Below are 22,453 nucleotides of genomic sequence, written 5' to 3'. Positions count from 1 at the left end.
TCCTCCGCTCTTCCGCATATGCTCTGTATTTTTTTTTTTTTTTTGAATAAGTTTATTGCTCAGATTTTTGTTATTAGGTCATATTTTTGGACCCCAGTGCTGTGTACTTAATACATTTTTTCTTTCTTTTCTTTTTTCAATCTGCTAGATTGCTTTAAAATATTGAATAAGAAAACGTTAAATAAGAAAATTACTTTTTTTCTTTCTTCCTCCCTTCTTTTCTTTTGGAAAGTTTGAAATGTAGAATGCTAACGAGAGCATGAGACCCCCAACATGAAAAGTTCCAATAAATAATTATTTCTTCGCATTAGGCCTACTTCACTATTTCAAATACACATTTAATAAAACCATAATGGGACACAAATATAAAACAGCTCGTTTTATTAGCTCTTTAAATTAGATCAAAGACAGAAATAAAAAAAACAGATCACAGATGTTATAATCCAGTGTATTTCAAGTGCATTTTTTTCCAATTAAACTGTAATATATATTTATACTATATATATATGTTATCATTTTCTTTTCTTTCTTTTTTTTTTTAAATCATGTAGGCCTAAGCACGGTAGAGAAAAACAATTCAAATGTTTGTACTTTAAATAATAATTCAAGTAAATCGATGGAATGTTTTCAATGTAACAAAATGCCGTACGCCTACCATCAAAATGTAAACTTTTAAAAATTAGAAAAAGTCCATTGAAACAGGTGAATCAGACTACCACTGATGCAAGTATAAATTAAAAACGTTTCTACCAGATAAAGAAAAAAAAAGTTCAGAAGTAGATTTAAACAGGTGGATCCTATTTACGTGTCACAGAACAACATTCACAATTTCAGACCACTCGAATCACAATCTATGAATGTATTTACAGTATAAAATGTACAGATGTGTTTTTTTGTTTTTCCAAAGGTTGTCTCGGGCTTTATTCTAAAGCGTTTAAGGAAATGCAGGATTTAGGCAGCCGTGTGACACGGAGAGGGAAGAAACCACTTCTGAGGTGGCCTCCTGGATTAGCCAATAATTTAAATTTAAGTATTGACACCTCCAAAAGGTGCACGGGGAGAGTGACAAGCTAGGCTGTTATTTAAAAAAGAAAATCATCTTGAAACAGGCTAGGCCAAAACATAACAACAGAGGACAGTCACATTTCACAAGACTTGCAAATCGGTTGGCAATATTTTGTGTCCGTTTAGGAGCTCATTAGGCCTCTTCAAAACATTTTTAAGACGAGGTGAACTAATATGTTTTATTTTTACCTCAGAGTTTCTCCAAGCTTTTGGGGTTGGTCAGTATTTCTCTCGCCAGTCGCCAAGTCTGTTTGGCTGCATTCTCTAGAGCAGAGTGAGGTTTTCCTTGAAACAGGTCTAAATTGGGCAGGAAATAATGAGGGCACCTTCTGCACTGCAAACACGAAATAAGTTGCAATAGTATCCCGTTCAGGCGATCGCCGAGGCAGTTCTCATCCCAGTCCGACTCCCTGGGATGCTTCTCACACTCGTAGGAAACCAAGGTTTTCATGTGGTAGTTGTTCAGAGGTTGCCCGGGCAGTTCGAGGTGACGGTCTCGCAACGCTTTGAGGACAGACAAGCACTTCTTCCTGCATCCACCCAGAAGGAGTCGGTTCTCGGCCTCGGCGAACTGCAGGACCCAGGCGTCGCTCTCTGCTGAGCTCTGCTTGCCGTTCAGGGAGTAGCACTCTTTGGATAAAAGATTGAAACCTTCCGCTTTGACTTCTGCCACCCTGTTAGGTCCCGGCCAGGGAATGTGAGGCAGGGGCCAGTGCGCAGCGCTCCGTGGCCAGATGCCAGTGCACTTGAAAGCTGGCGTGATTTGTACCACATATCTGTCTCTAATGCGCAGCTTCACTTCACTTGTGTCAGCGACCATTTTGACAACATCTCTGTAGCTGCATTTGTCTACTGCCTGCGCCACCAGTGTCTGAAATCTCGACCGGATCTTGCGCGCAGAGAGGTAACCGGAGGCTGTGATGAATTCGACCCACAGAGACATGCTTCTCTTGCGGCCATCGCTGAGTTTGAGGACGGCGCAGCCGGGAATGGACCCGTCGTCCACAAAGTTGAATACTCCCATCTGATTCAGATAGAGCACAACCTCGAATTCAGTGGGCGAAATGACCTCCAGTCCCTCGAAACGATTATCCATCTCGCTGAGAGAGCTGATGAAGCGGGGCTCCTGCACCTCCACCTCCTTCAGGACATCCGAAACCACCTTGCACACCTCTCGGATGGTTTTGGCGATGGCTGCTTTCCGAGACTGACATTTCTCGTTGTAGTATTTGTTGAGGTGATACACCAACTTTGCCTGGGCGGCTATCATATTAGGGCAGAGATCCGGGTTATACACCGGAGTCTCGCAGTAAGCCGAGGGATCCAACGCGGCTGTTTGTACGGGAGCCAATTTTAGAGAAGAAAGAAAGCTATCTAAAAAGAAAAAAGTATATTTATAAAACAAACAAGCTGTGCTCAGAGCACACGCGTAAAAATCATATCACAACATTCACAGCTGGTGTGCCGTAAACTGCATTGAAGTGTTCAAAGCAAGTCCTCGAAATTAGAAGGGTGTTGTGATTAAAAGTCCATTTCAGTCTTGTTCAGTAGAAATGCCTTTTTCGTTTTTGTCTGATCACTGTGCCAGTTAAGAGTCCGCGTAATTGCGCAGAGTGGAGTGTGTCCTCTTGACGCAGACGCCCGGTATTGCTGTGTTTTACAACGGGAACACACACACACACACACACACACTTTATTATAAGGGAGGAGTTGAAACCAAGATGTCCAATCGCTGTCCGATGCGTCACCGCAGTTTATCGAAAACAAATTCATCCCCGGGTGTTATATACAAGTAAAAAGTACAGGTACTAGTAGTATATCGAGGAGCGGAAGTACACCTACGCATTTGGAGAGAAGAAGAAAGCAGAATTTCCACAGCTCAACGTGTCTTATTTTCCGTTGGACGCTATCTTCTATTTTTTTAGTGCACTTTGTAGAATCATATTTGAAACAGTAGGTGGGTTTAGAATTGTTTGGTATTCATGTATTCGTCTAATAAACGGCTCAGTTTTCAGTTTCATTTAAATTGTCCTCTTTCTGCATCGCACGAGATCGATTTTTTTTTCATGTAGGTTAAAGCAGATAAATCACAATTTGAACGGAGAAATGCACACAGCAATATATTAATATGTATGGATTAAAATACTTTTGTACATTTTAAGACATATATTAATGAAAACAATCAAGCTTTGCTTTTTTTAATTGGATCTTTAAATGTTACGTTAGGTGAATAAACAGCGTTGAACTACCGCCTTTATTTTGCAAGAATAAAATATTTTGAAGCTATTTATCATTTTTGACTTATTATTTAATTTAGTAGTTATGAGTTTGAGTAACTTATGTCAGCTTTAAAAATTCAGCTTGTATGATAACGAGAATTTTTTTTTTGTAAGTATTTTTTATATACATTATGTATGTATTTGTATTTTTTTGGGGGGGGGGGGTGGGGGTCAGCAACAGTGTAATTTTATTTTAGCATTTAAATTAATGTATTTTCTAAGAAAACCAAAACAGCTGTAATCTTAACAACTATATGGTTCTTACAGTTTTCTACATTAAAAAAAAAGAGTTTTATCATTTTAACCAAAAAATTAATTTCAGTCAGTGAATGAGAATGTGCAATAATTAAATATTTTTTTTGGTCTTTGGGTTATTAATTTTCTCTGAAAGTAATTTTAATATTAAAGATTGTCAGTTATTATTGTGTGTTGTATGTAATGTCAATAATTATTTAAATAAATAAAATATTTTACATTGAATACTGCATTCTTAAATAGAGGTACTTTTTTCAACAAGATAGTAATACCACCACCCCCCCCCCCCCCCCCCCCCAAAAAAAATAAAAAATCCAGGAAAAAAATAAACAGTTGCAATATTTTGAAAATGAAAAATAAAAAAGTAAATATAAACAAAATAATTATCATGTGTATGTGCATTTTATACACAGTGCCATGACCCTCAATAAAGTGAGCTTACATCTGCACTAAACCCTCTTCTGGCTCTCATCATTGCACTGGCACTCCATCTCACAATACAGTGCACGCTTTGAAGACGACTTCAAAAAGATGATTCTGCGTGGATCAGATAAGCAACAAAAAGTCATTTACACTCATCTCTGCTCTAGCCTGAACTGCACACAACCAGACATTATGAGGGCAAACCGCTGCTCGTCAGTTCCAGCTCTAACTACATGGATGCAGCTGAGCGGGAGGTGGCGTGTGTGCACGAAGGACCTTGATAGATAGGTGACTCCCATTATCAGCACAGCCTGTCATGAACACACTGCCAGTAGCTGCTTGGTAAACCTCTGTGATAATTTCACACTGTTACTAGGCAGAAATTACAGATTTGGGTAGATTTCTTTTTATTTTTTACTTTCTTTAAATACAGTCGTTTGAGACTAGCTAACACTAAATAATAACAATATTATTTTATTCTAGTTTTCACCACATTTAACTGTGGTAACTTTAACTACATTTTACAACTTAAAGGTTTTATTCTTATTGACATATTTCTGGTGACTGTAGAGGACGTTATTGAACGTTTTCATGTGGTCAGAGGTAGCTAAAAGTCTTCCCCTCTCTGGCTTTGATAGTCTTTTCTCTCACTCTCTCCCACTGTCTGCAGCTCAGCAGGTACTTGTTCTTTATTGAAACCAGACTAGGCTCACTTTCCAGGCTATCTTTCTCTAAGTGAGATACCTCAGAATCCAGTTGCACCTCTTGAGTTTGTACTCCAGTTTTCGTCCCTATGCGTGATAGAAGCAAGGATTTTCATTGAGATTATCACCTCTTAATCTAAAGCATGTGGTTGCACAGATCTCACAGTAACTCAACCTGCTCTGCAGTCCCATGACAGTCCCAGCAGTTGTCAGGTCTAGCCTAAGACAATTCAGTCTCCTTACCCATATCTTTACCATTACTACATTGCAATCTTTGTTGCTTCATTCACCATGCCGCTAGGCTATTGAAGGCCCTCCAATGTGATATATGGGGCTGTGATTCCAGCACAGGCCTATTTCTGACCGAGCAAAATACATGCATGATTGTGTAAATCAATACAATGACTTCTCCTTCCCCTAATTTTGCACAAGCATGTGACCCTGTTTTGAAGGCCTCTTTGTTTTCAAAGAGCATGCCTCTACACTCATGCATTTTTTCTCCTTTTTTTCTCTCCTTTCTTCTAGAAAGGCCGATCATCATATTAACATAAATGGGCATAAGTTCAGTGGTACTCGTCTGATGGCATAATTGGCCTTTGATCAGATGAGTGCCGCTTTGAGTGACTGGAAGTCATGTTGTACCAAGTGACGCCAGAGTCATTTGCGTGCTTTACGCTGCTGTATAGATATGTATTATTTACCACACATGCATAAAACACTATGCAGCATCATGCATTAAAAATTATTTTGAAAATTAGTTTAAATTGGGAAAATAGCAATCAATGCTCTGTTCACAGAGTTTTAAAGAATCACACGTGTGTGTTTCAGCTCAATTTTTTGCATTACCTAATAATACGAGCCACAAACTGGATCAAGATTTCTGTGGTGAGCAATCCTCTTACTGACGTTGTAATTGTGAATGATGTTTTATTAAAAATCTAGTTACACAACTAAAGTCTGACACATGTAATTTCATTAGGTTTCTGGGGGGTTTTTTTTAGTCTGAAAAACGACTCTCTCAAGCAGTATTCCCACACAAAGGGAATTCAACCAGCTAGCTCCCGATTTAATGTACGGATTAGCCAAAGTGGACTTAAGAGGGTGGCATCTGTTTGTACAGATCAGATTAAAAGCAGTGACACTTCGGATATGTGACATAGCTGGATCTCAAACTGTGAGAAATAATATACTCATGGGATGGTCACTCACTTTGACACATTTTTCTGTAATTTTGTTTGTCACAAAATGAAATTGTCATTGGGATTTTTAATAATGGAGCATTATTATTCCACGCAATATGGTGTCTCTGTAGGAGGCCAGTTAATTTTGGGGCCTGGAGCCTCACTGTGGACCCCCTTTGGATTGTGTCCATTCATTTGTTTTATTCTCCGCTGTGTATTAGCAGCCTCATTTGGATAAGTCAGGAAGCTGGAGCACATGGCCAGAGGGCACCCAGAGACCCTCTAGCGGTAACCTCAACAGGCATTGTTCGCAGTAAGCTTCAGCACACAGAAATAACCAAATGTATTGGTTTGATGGAGCATTCTGAGAAAAGAGAGACGAATAAAAGTGTAAATTATAAAACTTAATTGATTGTCTCAGCTTCAGTTGGCCCTTCACCCCTCCCCTCTGCAATATGGTACGCTTGTCAGACTCGCTGATAAATTACATGCATGTATTTGCATGAATTTTGCATATATATATACAATTCAAGTTTGTTTGCCAAAGTAACAATCCAGAGAAATGCCTGGTTTGTGTTACTAAAACGAACATACAATCTTACGTAATGCTCGGCACACCTTTTCATACACATTTTATGCATTTGGCCAGATGCAGTGACAGTGCTGCTGCACTTTATCAGCATGCAGTTTGCAGTTGGTATTTTGTTGTTAAACATTTCGTGTGTTGGAAACTAGGGCACCTGGTTTTTATTACTTTATTCTACATGAGTTCCTATTGTTGATTTCTAGAAACTGGATTTGTTTAGGTCATAAAGACTTGAACAGTTTGTATGTTAGCATGCACTTATTTTCATTTCTGTTTAGCTGCTTTGTTTTTGCTTTATTGTTGATTTCCACCTTGTTTGTGCTTAAAGGCAGCCATTCAGCAACAACGCTGTGATTAATCTTAATGTCTGCAAGATGTCTACCGTCTAAAAGTGGGTGCTGTAATCATCTGCCCACTGACCCCATGATGCTCATATGCGGGCCTCTGTACGGCCCTTGTGTATGATAAGTAATTTCAAATCTCAGATTGAATGAACTCGACTCTCTCCCACGTGTCATGTGATCTGGGAGTAGGAGTACACCAAAGCACAAAACAAAGGAAATGCAAGAATCGAGGGCATATTGCAGGTTTGGGGGTGTTGGTAATCAAATGCTGTTGGTGAGGCCTGTGATGAAATTAGGTGATGTTGCCTAAATAAGGGATGAAGGGTTCATAATTGCCAGTCTTAGAGATCTGAGGTACCGGGTGCCAACTGTCAGAGCAGGGCTAATGATGACAAATGTCTTTCTATGCAGATTGCTGCAGAAGCACCAGTGTGCAGCTGAGAAAGAACAAGAAAAGAAAAATGCAGAGGGACTAACAAGAGAAAGCTTGTGTGCTCATACTTAATGACCTACATGGAAATAAACCTGCATAACTGATGGGCCTTCTTTGAAAGTGCTAAAGCTTGAAGCTGTTTAAAGTTACCCCTACAGTACCTTGTGCATGGCTGTTATTAATAGGCATTATTCCCCGTGAGTGCGAAGAATCAGTGATATCTGCACCTCTATCTGATGCAGTGAACGCGAAGTCTGAAGTTACATTTGCTTACAAGCTTGTCAAGATGATTTGACAATAAAAATTATGTCATGTTTTAGCTCTATATTTAGCCAAATAATCCATCAGCGCCAGAGGAGAAGACATGAAAGCATGGCTCAGCATTGCCTTTGTGTAGCTTTCCTCATTAGCGGTTCTTTAGCTGATGCTTTGGTTGTTGTTGTGCAATGCAGCAAAATGTAATTTTTTAAAAAGTGACTTGGCTCGTTACACCGTGGTTCAGTTAGAGCAGAACAAGCTGTTCCTGGATAACAAACTGTTGTTAACTTAGCTTTATTTCTTTCTTTCTTAAAATTGCGCTTAATTTTAACCACTTTTTGTAGCAGAGAGCCATAAATCTGATTTCACTTACTGTGACGTAAGGCTCATGCTAATAAAAGAGCAAGCCCAAAGTGCTGCATGGCCAGATTTCCCCAATTTGTTGCATGAATGGCTTTTGAAAGGGGTCCGTCTTTGTACAAAGGGACTCTCGTCTTTGTTTGGTTTCGCCCCATCTGTGTCATCTGGTGGTCTGTGCAAGAGGGTGGTGTCTCGGGGTGCTCCCCAGCGGCGTTGCCAGTTGTTTTATGGACTCGTTGGAGTGGTGCAGGGAGTTCATAAGTTGGCTGGGCCATTGTGTGCTGAGCCCAGCTGACACGTGTGAATTGACTCCAGCATATTGACAGATCATTTCCATTAATGAATCGAGGAGTCTGCCTTGTTTCACTCTGTGATTTATGCCCTTGCTTCATCATCCTCAGAGCTCTGGGTTAAATAACAACCCCCTGAAAGACTCAAGCACTAATTGCTGGATGAAGTGAGTTTGCTTTGTTCAGTAGTTTTAAGTATGCCTAGATGTTCTGTAAGTCATATATAAATATTTTATATATTAAATTAAAATTACAACACAGTGAAAAAATCTGAATAATAAATACAATGTCAGTAAATGCAGTTTTTTGAATCAGTTTTGTTTAAAGGCCGTAAAACAAACCAGAATAATGGTGTGATGTGCGGTCACTTATTAACAAGTGTCAGTAAACAGCAAAGTTTCCATTCATCAAAGACCTAGCAGTTTTCTCTCAAGGGTGGCTGGTCTTTTTCTTGATTTGATATTGAGATGCTTTTGTTTGCAACTGCTGGCGTTTCATGAGCTCTACCCTGATCCTCCATGGCGACCATCCAGCTTGTTCAAAGCAACAGCCATGCACTGCTGATAGCACTGGCCTCAGCCTGGCCTGTCACCCCCACCGCTGCTGCCACATGGAAGGCACATTTGCTCGCCACCATTTTATGCTGCTGTCACCCTCCCTTCAAGAGCAAGGGGAAAGAGGGGAGGTGAAAAGGAGAGGAGGGAAAGAGGGAGGCTCACCCTGAGCGGATGCTAGACAAAGATGGCAGCAGAGACATTTTGTCTACTTTCATTAGTTCTGGTGGTGGTGAGCTCTGCTGAATATTAGCCTGTTACTGGCAAAGGCACACATTGTGGAGCACAGACGGCGAGTATGTCACAATCGAATCTACCCCACCTCATTTCCATCTTCCTCACCCAAAAAGTGGGACATATGGGGCCGGATGCCAATTGCTTATTTTATACGGTAATTAACATCCCTTAAACCATGTTACGTGGTAGGTGTGACAAAGTCTATCTCACCAATTTGCATATATACCCCCAATAAGGTGCAATATTTTAAGATCCTGACTGACTACAAAGGCTTATGTGCTACATGTTATTAAGAAATAAAGAATATTAGCATTACTCGCCTTCACTCATGTTTAATAGTTTTGTTGCGGCACTGTCACATTCAGCTAAACTCAGAACCATCCTAAATCTGTGCTGTCATTTCCTTGAGTATCTGCTATCTGGTATCTGTCAGCTTAAATTGGGACCCTACCTAAACCCATATGCACTTGGATCTGTTGGACTGTGTGTATGTTTTTAATATTTTTCTTTAAAAGGGTCAGTGTGTGAAGGACAGCTGCGATATGTTTGGACGCTCCTGTAATGAACTTGATTGTTTTCTGTTGTTTGTGATCTGCATGGCTTTATTAATTGCTAGAAAAATTAGTTTTGGAGTTCAGCCAAAACACAGATATTTCATCTGGTTTCCTGCTTTGCACCATGTGCCTGATTCTTTTGTTTACTTTTATAACAAAATTTGCAGAGATACTCCCAGATTTGTGCCGATGTGTATGTGAAGATGTATCTGAATGTTGCTTTGTCCTGCTGGGCTTTTATCTGTTGGACTCATTATTGTAGTCATCTCACTGGGCTCTATTAGAGAAGCTCGGGAGATGGGGTCGCCATGAAAGAGTCATGATGGACGAAGAAGTGCTGATGTGCAGGTTCCTGCCTTCAGGCTTTCACCTGCTTAGAAACAGCCTCAAGGCAAAAAAGAAAAAAAATGACTGGCCTCTCAGTCCAGCCAATAAAAGATTGAAGACCTAAAGTCAGGACTTTTTTAAGGTTGTTTACAGTTAAATGTATCTAAAATTTATAGTGAAACAAAATGTCAAAGTTAACTAATTAGTCAATGGTTTTTCTGTGCGTCTTTCAAACGATTTACAAAAAAAAACGAGTCGAAAAGGTGGGTAAGAGTACCAGAAAGACGGATAAAGTTATGCTGTTCTACCTCGTTAAATTTCAAACGATTTTATTAGAGTGTCAATTCTGTGGTCTTGGCAGGGCTTGGGAGGTGTCTGAGCAGGGAGTGCAGCGGCAGGGAGTGAGCATGTCGGCTGTTGACACCATCTAACGAAGGGGGGGATTAGGAGTTTACAGAGGCAGTAATATGATAGGTCAAAAAGAGGAGGCACTCCTCCACAGCACTTGGCTCTGTAATGAATGATTGACTGGAAAAGGAGAAGCTGCCACTCGCTGGCTGAGTGCTCATCTTGACGCCTGCCGCACCGCTCCACAGCTCCCCTTGATCACGTTTCGCTGCTCCTTTCTCATCTAAGGAACCAGTCTGCAGGGAAAAGCTGCTTTTCCCTCTTATTTTTCTCTCTAATTTACACATTTAAGACATTTTTGTTTGCTTATTTGCAATTCCTTTTTTTGTCAGTGAGCCTCCCTCTATCAGTCCTACTCCCAGCCCTAAAACCAGCCCCCCACCAACCAACACACACGCGCACACAACCTTCCCTTTCTCTTGTGTTTGCCTCGAGGCAATGAACTAATTTCAGGTTCCATAATTGCAGTGTGTTGTACACCTGTCTGCTATTAATTCTCCCCTGTCTCTTATTCTTTTTCTTAATGAGATATTATTGTAATTATTGTCATTATGCTGTTTTTCATAATGAACTTGATTGATGTTGTTGTTATGGAACTATTTATTCTCTATAATTAGTGTAAATGTGGAGGGAACCTCTGTAGGCACTGATAGTCCAGCACTCCAGGTATGAGTAAACTTGTCAGCTGGACTCCAGAGTTCCCACTTAGTCCACAGTTTGTCCTGGATATAAACATGAGAGTGAAGTAGCCTGGTCACTAGTGAATAGGGCCCTGCTTGTAGCCATTTTAAAACCATTACAACAATGAAAGGCTTTACAATGGGCATCCCTGAGCTTTGTTTCAGCCTGTCACTTGCACCCTGTGAAAATCAAATAGTGCTCTGAACATCGTGAAAAAAAAGGTGAATAAGGTTTTGCCTATACTCCTATTTAAAAAAAATCTGCTTGTGTTTTGAAAAGGAAAAAAAAGGTTTTCAGTGACACGAGTTTGAATGTTATTGTTGAAGGAGCAAACTACTGGAAGGAATGTTAAAGAAAATCTCAGCTGAATGAACAATGTTGAATTTTTTTTTCTTAGTGGCTCTCAATCCAATTAGGAGTTTAATAAGGGTCATGCATAGGGACTTCACGCTGCAGGTTGGTTTCTTTAAGGGTGCTTTCAGGGAGTAGGCTGGGGCTGAAGTTCCTGAAGGTCCTGACTGAAGGCTGGTCTCTTTAATGTGAAGCGAGGGGTCCTGTGCCCTGGTGAGTCATTGAAGCTGTTTGGGGAGCGCAGATGATACTTTCCATAATTGTGAAGCCTAGATTGTCGGATAATCTGACACTGTGGTTACAGTGGTTTCTCAGGTGGTACCAATTACCTGATCTCTCACACGTCTGCTTCTCCTTCTCATATGCTGCACTCCTGCTGTTTCATTTACCTTGAAATGTAAGAAGATTTATTTTTTCTGTATAATAGCCTGTTTATAAGTTAATATTTTCCCTGATTAAAAATCTTTGAGTCAAATCTAAACAGCTCTTGAACTAGTTGTTACTGTTTTCAGGTTGAGTTTCATACTTGGAAAACGGGAACCTTCTTGAAAACTTGAATTTGAGTGAAGATGAGGAAAAGCTATATGGATCTTTAGTTGGGACTTAGTTGATCTTTAATCCCCCCCCCCTCCCTCCCAAGAGAAAAAGTGGGCAGGAGGGCCCTAAAAGTGGACTTGTCCAGCCTTTGTGGGTTTGTTCACATGCTGCTGTGCTTTGAGTGTCTGACAGCCGTTTAACTCCACACGACCTGTTTCTCAAGTGCCATCGTTCGGTTGCTCTTGAATCCTTTTAGGAGCCATAATTACAATTCATGCACTCCCCGCGCTTCTTTGAAGAAGCATTCAGAGAGCAAAGCAGGGTGCAGAAAGCCTGAGAGAAAGCCAGCAGTAGCAGCTCTTCTCCAGTGCGAAAACACTGAAACTATCAGCAAAATGCTTACACCGCTATGTGAAACTGCAGGATGAATTTGTATAATATGCAGTTTTGTAAAGTAACAAATAACTGGGTAAAACAAGGGTAAATGGTGTAAAATGTGTATAGAAGTAAACATTTTCTCCTGCTAAGAAATAGTAAGAAGCAAGTCTAAAATATACATTTCAGAGGACAAATTTCATCAAACTGCCATTCTTTCAAGTATGCAAACAACTTGTGAATTGTGTTACAAGTGAAGTGAAGCACATTCAATGACTTTCAAAGGGAAAGAGAAGAAAGGGTAAGCTTAATGCCTAATAGGTGCTTTAGTAATTTCTGAGTTTTCATAGCTTAATCCGTTCTGAAAAGCTCAGCAGAAGAAAGGCTGCAAATGGCCCTCAGCATTAATTTGATGTGACTTCTGTACAATAAGGGCTGTGGATCCCAGAAGCCCATTTTCAAGCTTACCTTCTTTCATCATCCTCAGCCTTTGGAACTTTTACCTAAATGTTTCATGAAACTAAGGCTGTAAGCCTCTTTGGTATTCTGTCTTTATAACACATGGTTTAAGACTATTATTACACCGTGTTCAAGGCAGAGGAACACATACAAACAGTGAAGCTGCCTCTCTATTGTGTGGAATTCAAATTGATTTGGTACAATTGGGAGAGCATTTGTATTAAAACACACATATCGTATGGCTCATTTCCCCTCTTTCTTTGTGGATTTTTACAAATGCAAATGAGTTGGTTTCCCATCAGTCTTTGTACAATTAAGTATGCTTTTTGGTTCTCTGAGTATTATTTCCAGATGAAATAATGTGTCTTTTATTTCCTTTTAGATTTCAAAATGCAATTTCCCTAGGAAAACATTTGAACACATAGCTAAACCTCACAGTGCTTCATTACTCACATTTCGTCCTGATATTTTTCGAAAATTAAAAGTCAAAATCACAAAATTCAAAGTTACATTTTCCTTGTTGTCTGCTTTTTGATGCCATTCTTAGTAACTCCCAACCCCTTCTGTTTCTGTAAAAATCTCATGAACTATGGTACCTCTCTGAGATTCTTTTTTTTCCATGCAAAGAGTCAAAGCAGGAGGAGAAAGATTTGGTTTGTTATCAAAGAACCTTGTGATGATGTGCCCCAGGAAAGTGCAGTCTGCATCTCACAGTTTCTATGCTGTGGATGCTTTGTAGCAGTCTCTCCCATTATAAAAATAACATCAGTTAAATTGATACATGTTCAAAGCTTATTTAAAAAATCTGCTTTATTTTCTTGAGATTCTTTTGTTTACGCAGAATTGAGGAAAGCCAGCAAGGGACACACTGGGTGGGTCAATGACCCTGGAGAAAACAGCTTGCATTAATATGGTCTAATCCAGTGTAATTAGTCAAATTACAGCACGCCAAGCAGCTTGTCAGGGGCTGTCGGCTTTGGCAGGCACGAGAGATGGCGTGGAGTCCCACTGGACAGCAGAGGGACCTCAAAAGCTCTGCGAAGCTGCCCTACTGCACTTACTTTTACTAATTTTACCTCATTTTCCTCTTCACCCTGTCATTTTTTTCTACTCTTGACAAAAAATGGAAAGAGCTCTTCAGTCAGGCTACAATGTTTTCACCTTTCCCTGTGTTGTCTCCCACACCCCCAGGCTGGTAGCTTGGCTTACTGCCTGGCTGCTAAGGTGGATCAAAATGATAGGAGGATTCACAGCACAGGCTACAGAAAGTCAGAGTAATTATATCAGCGCTGCACTCCTCCTACGTGATTTTATGAGGGAGTCAGATGCACGCTAACTAGTGCTGCTAAGAACCATGGACACGGCTAAGACACTTCCTCGTGTTGAAGGATTAGCATTGGTAAAAAGATTTAAACTATATAATTACATGAGGATAAAGTACAAATTATCTAGTGCACTCAACAGCCAGATTATCATCCCTTGCAAGTCCCGTTCAGCCCCAAGGGGTGAGCCTGGATGACAAAGGCCCTCATTAGCATAAATTTACAAGCCCTCTCGTTCAGAGAAGCCGATAAGAACCTGTACCACCTTTGCTTTGGCCCTGAATGGCTTGTTGTGCTTTTGGCAATGACAGATAAGTCAGGGTAATTCCACTTTATGGCTGAAAAAATGATGCTCCAGATTCTGGCTGCATCCCGAAGGTGTCACCCGCGATAATCCTCAAACAGCGTCCAGCAGAAAGGGGGCTGTGTGTTTTCCAGATGATATACTGCGAATGACAGAAAGAATTATATGAAGGAGGACGAATCTGTAACATATTATTAAGCAATTCCCTGTGAATAAGGGGGATAAAAGGATAATGGATGAGGGTGTCATTATTACCTTGGTGCCAAGGGAAGCGCCAAAGCAAAGGTAGAAAGACAAGATTAATTGAGGACGAGTGAGGCGCTCATTGCTCATCAGGCCCTCTTGTCTAACCACTTGCTCTTTCTGTCCCTCTTCTCCTCTGTCTCTGCCTCTCCATCCTCATCTTATTCTTTTCTTTTTCTCTGTCTTGCTCTGAGCCTCTATTCCTCCCACACATAACCAAAAAAAAAAAGAAAGAAAGAAAGGAAAATAAGAGGAAAAGAAAAGTAGAATTTAAAGCGATCAGCTTGGCAGTCTCAGTGGCAGCCAGATGAAGCTGGTACCCAGGCCAGGAAGATTTCAGTCATCTTAAGGCTGACAAGTCCCTGAAAACGTCCCATTAGGAAAAGCTTGCTGAAAAGACCCAACACCAAATGACTGCATCCCTTCTCTCAAGCTCCTTAGTGAAACCATCCCCAAAGCTTTTTATCTGGATGATGTGCTGACTAAGTATGTTTGTGGATGTGGCTATGGGTGGCTCACCATTTGACCGTGATCATTTTCCATACGAAGCTTTAAATGTTGTATTCTATCGTTTGCTTGCTCACAAACAAACCCAGGAAATTAAATGTTTTGCTCATAAATTACAATCATGTAGGCAGTAAACATATTTCATAGAAAATTCTTAAGCACATTTTTTTCATTATAGTAACACTTGTACAAAGATAACTCATGTTAGCTTGAATGCTAAATTACAGCCTGATCTGCTTTTTGAAAGAAATGCGAGGTCTGTCCTTTGATTTCCAAAGAGTGCAAGCATTTTGTTTTCAAACTTGCTCCCTCCTACACATGTTCCAAACTTTTGATAGTCTCCTAACAAACTGAACCCTGATATAAAATGAAATTAGACAATAAGAATATGATCCACAAAACTGTGATTTTTATTTTTATTGCATTCATTTTATTTATTTATTTTTTAAATATTGTATTCCCACTTTGTAGTCTTGAATAAAAGTAGCAAAAGTGTAAACATGGCGTCACCATCAGGCTTCAATCACAAGGCATCCAACTAGATCTAAAATCTAAAAAGAAACAACACTATATTTAAACGTATATGTAATTTAAAGAGGGCTCATACACTTTAGAATGATTTGTTTCTTATAACCGCCAAACCTTCTGGTGGCTTGATGCCAGACTTTCTATCACTGCTGCAGAGAACCACAAGCCTAAGTTACTCTTTTTTTTTTCTTTACCCATTGGATTTCTTGGGGCTTTATGTTTCCACATAGGCTGAGCTTTTACTCTTTAAGACACGATTGCATATTGCACCAGGGGCTCCTCCCACCTGTCCTACCATGGCAGCGTTGAAGACAGCACTGCAGGGTCTGCTAATCTGCGTGAAATACTATCTCTGACATGAATGTTATTGACAAACTTGGCTGGACATTTTGGGCAGTGAACTGCCAGCATATTTAATGCATATTCATCTCCTTTATCCCACTGGTCTTGCCAGAGCACCAGAGCTGTGTCATCTTGCCACACTCCAGCTACCACCCAAATGTATAGTGACACTGATTATGCAAATCTGTATCTTGTTTTCTCCCAATACCTGCATTAGAAGCCTGCTACTTTATTGAAGTTGAGATACGGGTCTCTTGGAGAGGCAATACGTGGATTTTTTTTCTCTCTTTCGCTCTTTTTCTTTTTTAATAATCTGGGGGAATCTTTTACATTTTTTGTATTTCTACACTTCATAACAGTTGTCACATTAAGGACAGATCAGATAAAAACATGCTTTGATGCTCAGGCATATATTATGAATCTTTGCAGGATGTAAAAGGGATTAAAGTTAAAATAAAAACGTGGAGTTTGGCTTTGGCTTTGCAAACTTAAAAAAAACTGTCAAAGTTGGGGCTATTTTTTGTGCATATGGTTTTATTCAGGAAATATTTTACATTTCAAACTATTTTGTGTATTCATAGAAACTACTTTCTGCTGATCACAAAGCAACTGTCTGTGATAATGTGTTTTGTGGCTTTTGCATTTTTCGAGTCATTTTTGTTGTTTTGGGTTGGAGGGAAATCTCAGGGGGTGATATTTTGCCATCTAAGCAAGTATGGGAAACATATGTACATGCTAGCTATAACACAGTCTATGCAAGGCTTGCTTTTCTTTTTCACTTTTCTTTTTCCTTTTTAATTTAGATATAGATTAGTGGACGAGTTGGGTAATTTTTTATAAACATTATTTCATTTTTATTGATTTATTTCTTTTTTTGCCCAGTCTTCCATGTTGTCTTAGGTTGGCAATGATCTCCCACTTAACTCAGAGTTGTTCTCTGCTCTCCCTGTTACTAGGCTTCATGCTTTCTCTGTGCCTTCTCTGGCTCCTCAACCTCTTCACAGATTTGGCCCATATTGCCTGGGGTCAGCCATTGAATACAGTATATGCAGTGTGTGCTGATCCTCCAAATTGCCATGTGTGAAATCCATCCCACTTGCTCCTCGGGGAGTAGTCATATCACTCAAAATGAAACTGCCTCTCGTATCCTCCCCTTATTCTTCCACTTCACTGTTCTCTATGGCCGCCTGGGACCATGCAGTTGTGAGGCTTTATAGTGGAAGCCTATTAGACAAATCTGAGAAGAATGCAGCAGAGGTGCTGTGATACCAGGTTGTCAGTATGCTCCACAGTCTCATATAAATATATCAGTCATGCTGGCTTGGAGGTCTCACTGAATTATAATATTTTCCTATTTTGGTGTAAATGGAGTGGAGGGGGGTGTAGATTGTTCCGTATGGGAGAAAATTGCATCAGGTTTTAAAGAAAATGCTTCGTTAGATTTATTAATAACATCTGTCATTGTGTCTCAGTCAATGTGGGGGTAAAGCTATTCGGAAGTCAAATATGATTAAAATCTATTTCCATACATGGAGTGGCTTCTTGTCGCTTATAAACATGATGTGCTCCGTGTGAGCATCTGCACATTATTATATATGAGTTTCAGCCTAAACACTGGTGTCACCTGTGCCTCTCCTCATCTCATCTGTCAAAATATTTTCTTTTTTTCTCCTATGATGTTCTGCGTGCAGAACGCGGCCTGCCCTCTGTCACATCAGGGAAACCAGAGAGAAGGAATAACGTAAAACAAGCAGAGAGTTGTTAAATTGCATTATGGCTATTATTCAGGATAGGGATATATGCTGCAGCTGGTAAAGTAGCGCATGCGCCTGTGCCTCCTAATGAGCCTGCATGGAGGGACCTGTGTGGAAACAAAAGGCTGTGCTTGTCGGCCACACCAGACCCCTTCACCCACCCTCTCACCGCTCCCCCAGCCCTGAGCGTGACAGACCAAGAGCAGAGCGCCGGTCCCTTCCTGGTGGCGTGATTAGATTGGGGCCGAAGTCTCCAGCTGGCAGGCCTGTCTGTGACTGGAGGCGGCCGTCCCCAGCGCTTGTCACTGGCTGACACCTCTGACAGGCAGGGGACAGCTTCAGCAGACAGGTTCATTAAATGGCATTTTTTACAGCTGGGCCTCCAAAAATGAGGGCTGGGCTTTGTCAAATCCCCAAGTCTACAGGGGCCCCTGCGTGTTGGTTTAGACCAAAGCTTTGTTGTTATGACAAATTTTTTGATCTGGGCCGTTTGAAATCGGCTCTTTTTTTCTCCTCTTTAGCCTCTCTTTTGTTGACAGCTGGCCCTTTGGCCTGTATTTTGTCATGGCAGCAAAATGTTTGCGTTAGCTGGTTAACCAAAAACAGCCCGCGCTAAAATATTTCATTGAAAACCAATTTTGAGACCGAATATTACAGCTGTTTATGTTTCAATACTTACAAACCTGCATTATGTTTTATTGCTTCCATGGCTGTTATAGTTACAGTATTATTTTATAATGCATGATATAAAGATGGAGAATTCACAAGCTACTGGTAAATTAAAACAAGAAATTAGTTTCACGAATAAAGACTGTACTAAAACTGACAAACCATTCAGAGGCTCTAGACATATGAATAACTTAATTTGTATTCACATAACACCTCACTAGTCTTTTGATGGAGTAAGCTGTTGTAGTCTCCCCATGATGCTTATCTGTATCACTTGCCTTTCAGCATTGCACTCAGAAGACTGCTTCCACAACATCTGGCTACAGAGTGGGAGGGGGCATAAAAGATAACCTGCTTCCCAGTGAACTGCTGCTGGCCTCCAGCTCCTAGTAGTCCTTCCATCGCACCTCCCTTCTTTTCTATCCCCCTCCAGTCAGCACGCTGCCTCCTCAGGGCCGTGCTGTCTCTATGACAACTGTTTGAGTTGGGGGTTGCAGAGGTGTCAAGCAGGGGCATTACTGGTAGGAGAACACCAGAGATGCTGGGCTGCACATCCAGCATCTCCACCTAATCCAATTTTAATTGAGCTCAAGAGATTTTGGATGTGGCACGGAGGTCGGGCATGAGCTATTCCAGGGAGAAATTAAGGGAGCTCGGCTTGTGCTGCACTCTTCCAGCCTGTCACTATTTTAAATGAGCATTAGCATCAGACCTAACCCAGCTCACTCTGATTCTCTCCATCTCTACCCCCACCACCATGACCACACACACGTGTCCGCACACACGCACAGACACACACACACACACACACACACACATACACTGTAGGGCCTCACCCCCTTACTGCCCTGTTAAATCTTTATTCTCTCCCACACACGCACTCTCTGAACTGAACCTATGTGTGATTATAACCTGGGGAGTTGATGAGGTTGCTCCCTGGCTCATACTGTTAGACAAAATTGTTCAGTCAGGGGGAAGTGAGATGGAAGGAGGGAGAAATGTGTGTGAGGGGACCATTCTCACCTGTCAGAACAACTGTCTTGTCTTTCTGTGTGTGGACCTGCAGCCCCCGGTGGTGCTGCATACACTAATGATTCTTTGTCTGCTCTCTCTCTCTTTTTCCTGCCATGATGATTTTTATTGATTATGTATATCCCACTGACCCAGGGGGCTATTTCTTTGACCGCTTGCCTTTCCACCAATGACTCTTTTAAACTAACTCAAAAACTGTAAAACATTCAACAGTCTGTACACAGCTGCATGTTTTGTACCAATTGTGCCTTGTAATGTGTTATACAGTCTCACTAATTCTTAGCTACAAGTTGAAAAAAGGAATGAAAGAACTGATACTGGTGTGATATTGAGGCCTCTCCTTTGCCTTGGTTTGGTGAAGCTCCAAGTCCCAATTACATCAGGGTGCTTTGACCCTGTTATACCTGCCTGCAAGCCTAGTTAAGCATTCTTCTTAGCAGCCTAATGGGTAGAGGGATTAGTTTGCAAGTAGATGGCAAAGGTTTCCTGTCTCAATAATTGTATTTGTGGTGCCCATGAAAATAGGTTTCCACTAAAAATACCCCCCAAAACAAAACAGTGTGTACAGTAATGTTTTACTCAGGTTTGTTTTCCTGTCAGTGCTCTGTTACAGTCTCCTCACAGCTTTGACACCTTTCATCATATCTGCAACGTACTGCATTCCGATCCTTTGGTTGCTAAATAAAGACATCAGTAGTCTATTTCACTCTTCATCTGACATTATATTTTGATTTATACAGCTACAATAACCACAGGACATTTTTTCTCTTCTCTTGTTCACCTTGTAGGTCTTACCATACACTGAGGGCTTGCATGGGAAGTGGATGTTCAGTGAAATTCGCGCAGTCTTCACTAGACGTTATCTCCTGCAGAACACAGCGCTGGAGGTCTTTATGGCCAACAGAAGTAAATGCAGTAACAATTTAGAGAATTTAAAATTGAAGTGCTTATTTCCCATTTTTTTAATATAATAAGTGTTATCTTTTACTCTTTGCAGCATCGGTCATGTTCAACTTTCCTGACCAGGCCACAGTAAAGAAAGTCGTTTACAGTCTCCCTCGGGTGGGTGTGGGTACCAGCTATGGACTTCCACAAGCCAGGTAAGTTGAAATAAAGCAATCAAAATGCTGTTAAATGTTTAGAATTATTTTATGGCCTTGTTACCTCATCTGTGCTGTGTGGTGAAGAGTCTGTGCAGTACTGGCCTGCAGTAGAGTCATTTGAAGTCCCATTGCTCCAGTCATTGAAGTGGATGTGCACTGACCCTGACTGAGCTGACCTAATTCTCTGACAGAAGACTCTATACAAGAGGATTGCAGCCAGGCCAATGACCACAGGAAAAAAGATTCCCTTTAGACTCCAATGGTGCTAATAGGCCTTTTTATTTACTGCCGCAAAACTGGCAACTTGTAGGATATTTTGTGCATGTCAAGAAAGGCATCCTGCATTGTAGTTCAGCTTGAATAATTGTGTGATTTAAGGTTTTTTAATTACCAACTGGCATTCACTTAATGTGCTAGAATAAAAGATATACAGCTATGAATACCATTTTGTTATGCATCCTTCATCTCAGTATGTTAATTCTAAAACTGAGTAGTAGTGTTAAGACCTGAGACTGGCTTTTAATGTCATAATGTCACGGTTTGCAGCCAATCCTTTGAATTCAGTTCCATATACAGATTTTCCGTTGTTGGTTTTTTTTTATTTTAAGTTCAAATTTTTAAATAAAATCAAGTTGTAAAATATCCATAGCTAGCACTAATCCTGTGGATATTGAGTTATTGTTTAAATGCTTTTTCCAGACGGATCTCCCTGGCCACTCCTCGTCAGCTTTTCAAATCCTCCAACATGACCCAGCGCTGGCAGAGGAGAGAAATCTCCAACTTTGAGTACCTCATGTTTCTCAACACTATATCAGGTAATGTTGTATGTATTGAATTTCTAATGTTGTGCAACTTTGAGATTTCTTTGCTTAAATTGAAAGTAGCAGAAGGTACGGTAATAATATATTCTCTTTTTCTCAGCCATCAGTTAAACAGACAGATTCTGACTTGTTTTCTTCCTTATCCGGACAAAATTTCCAACCAGTGAAATCGCAGAGTTTTAATCTATTATATATGTGAAACTTTCCCCATTAGAGTCTTATGGCTTTAAGGTTTGCTATCACGATCAATAAACTTTATGTGTCAGTGGTGCTGGAAGCTACTATCAGTAGCCTCAGTTATGTCGTATTTGTTTAAGAATCCATGGTAGTCTTAAGAGGTGCTCAACATTGTAAACTTCACTGCTCATGGGAGTATGCTGTTTGAAGCAAAGAGCAGGCGCAGCAGATTTTTCCAGATAATTAGTGCCTGGCTTTGTGAGAGTGTGCACACGTGTGTCTGCGGAGCTGAAAGGTTCTGTTGTCGACTCTCTGATCTGAACTGCAACTAACAGGGAAGGCAAGAGCGACTCTACGCTATTCTGCTCAGAAAGGTGTCATCCTCTCTCTCGCTGCATATTCATGCATATTTATATTTAGCTTGTGCTCGACTTCGATACATTATTGTCAGCTAATTAGATGTAAGGCAGACAGAAAAACATGCCCAAAATTCATTAAAAATCCCTGGTAATGACCTGGGCTGCCAGGGATGTCAGAATAGTGTGGAGCGGTAGACAGGCGGGGGGTGAAATGCTGGGAAGAGGTGCGAACGGGAAATGGTCTTCTAATTAAACACTATTCCACTGTTATTAACATCCTGCCACCCCAGCTCAGGCCTCAGCGCAAGTAGGTCTAACCACAACAATGCCCAACTCATCCTCCACACTCAGCCTGCTGTTTCCTTTTGAGTGCATGGCATTAACCTGGATAATTATGTTCTCTAGATTCCCCCAGACCCTGGTTACTCTGCAGAAGCCTTCTCCATGAGTGCTTGTCAGACGTTTTCACTTGCTTGGCTAGTTTGGGATTTTCTAAGGCCAACCTGCTGCAGAATTGTAACTGATTGACTGGTTCAAGTTGATAATATTTAATAGTTAATCATTAAAAACCTGGGAACAATCTAATTAGACCTAGATGTAGTGAAACATCCTTTATTATTCTTTCCTTATT

At 40.7% G+C, this 22,453-nt stretch overlaps 2 protein-coding genes and 1 long non-coding RNA gene across 3 annotated transcripts in view; 1 reads left to right on the top strand and 2 right to left on the bottom strand.

The window, feature by feature from the left end:
* The window catches only part of nbeab (neurobeachin b), a 214,782-nt gene that overhangs the window by 151,039 nt on the left and 41,290 nt on the right, over positions 1–22,453 (top strand). The window contains exons 41-43 of the mRNA XM_026191618.2: positions 20,151–20,268; positions 20,360–20,462; positions 21,165–21,280. Of these exons, the coding sequence (XP_026047403.2) occupies positions 20,151–20,268; positions 20,360–20,462; positions 21,165–21,280 (337 nt within the window). The remainder of the gene's footprint in view (positions 1–20,150; positions 20,269–20,359; positions 20,463–21,164; positions 21,281–22,453) is intronic.
* On the bottom strand, positions 365–4,176 carry mab21l1 (mab-21-like 1). The gene has a single exon (XM_026191629.2). The coding sequence runs from the start codon at positions 2,333–2,335 to the stop codon at positions 1,256–1,258; it is 1,080 nt and encodes a 359-aa protein (XP_026047414.1). The 5' UTR covers positions 2,336–4,176; the 3' UTR covers positions 365–1,255.
* On the bottom strand, positions 13,454–20,112 carry LOC145420117 (uncharacterized). Its single transcript, XR_013901411.1, has 2 exons — positions 14,543–20,112; positions 13,454–14,429 (listed from the first exon to the last, which is right to left on the bottom strand). It is a non-coding gene; the product is annotated as an uncharacterized LOC145420117 (long non-coding RNA).

Source organism: Astatotilapia calliptera, chromosome 14 (assembly GCF_964374335.1).
Source record: "Astatotilapia calliptera chromosome 14, fAstCal68.1, whole genome shotgun sequence".
In the NCBI taxonomy this organism is placed as follows: domain Eukaryota; kingdom Metazoa; phylum Chordata; class Actinopteri; order Cichliformes; family Cichlidae; genus Astatotilapia; species Astatotilapia calliptera.
The sequence above is the reverse complement of the archived record's forward strand: the minus strand, read 5'-3'. Positions and strand labels throughout refer to the sequence as shown.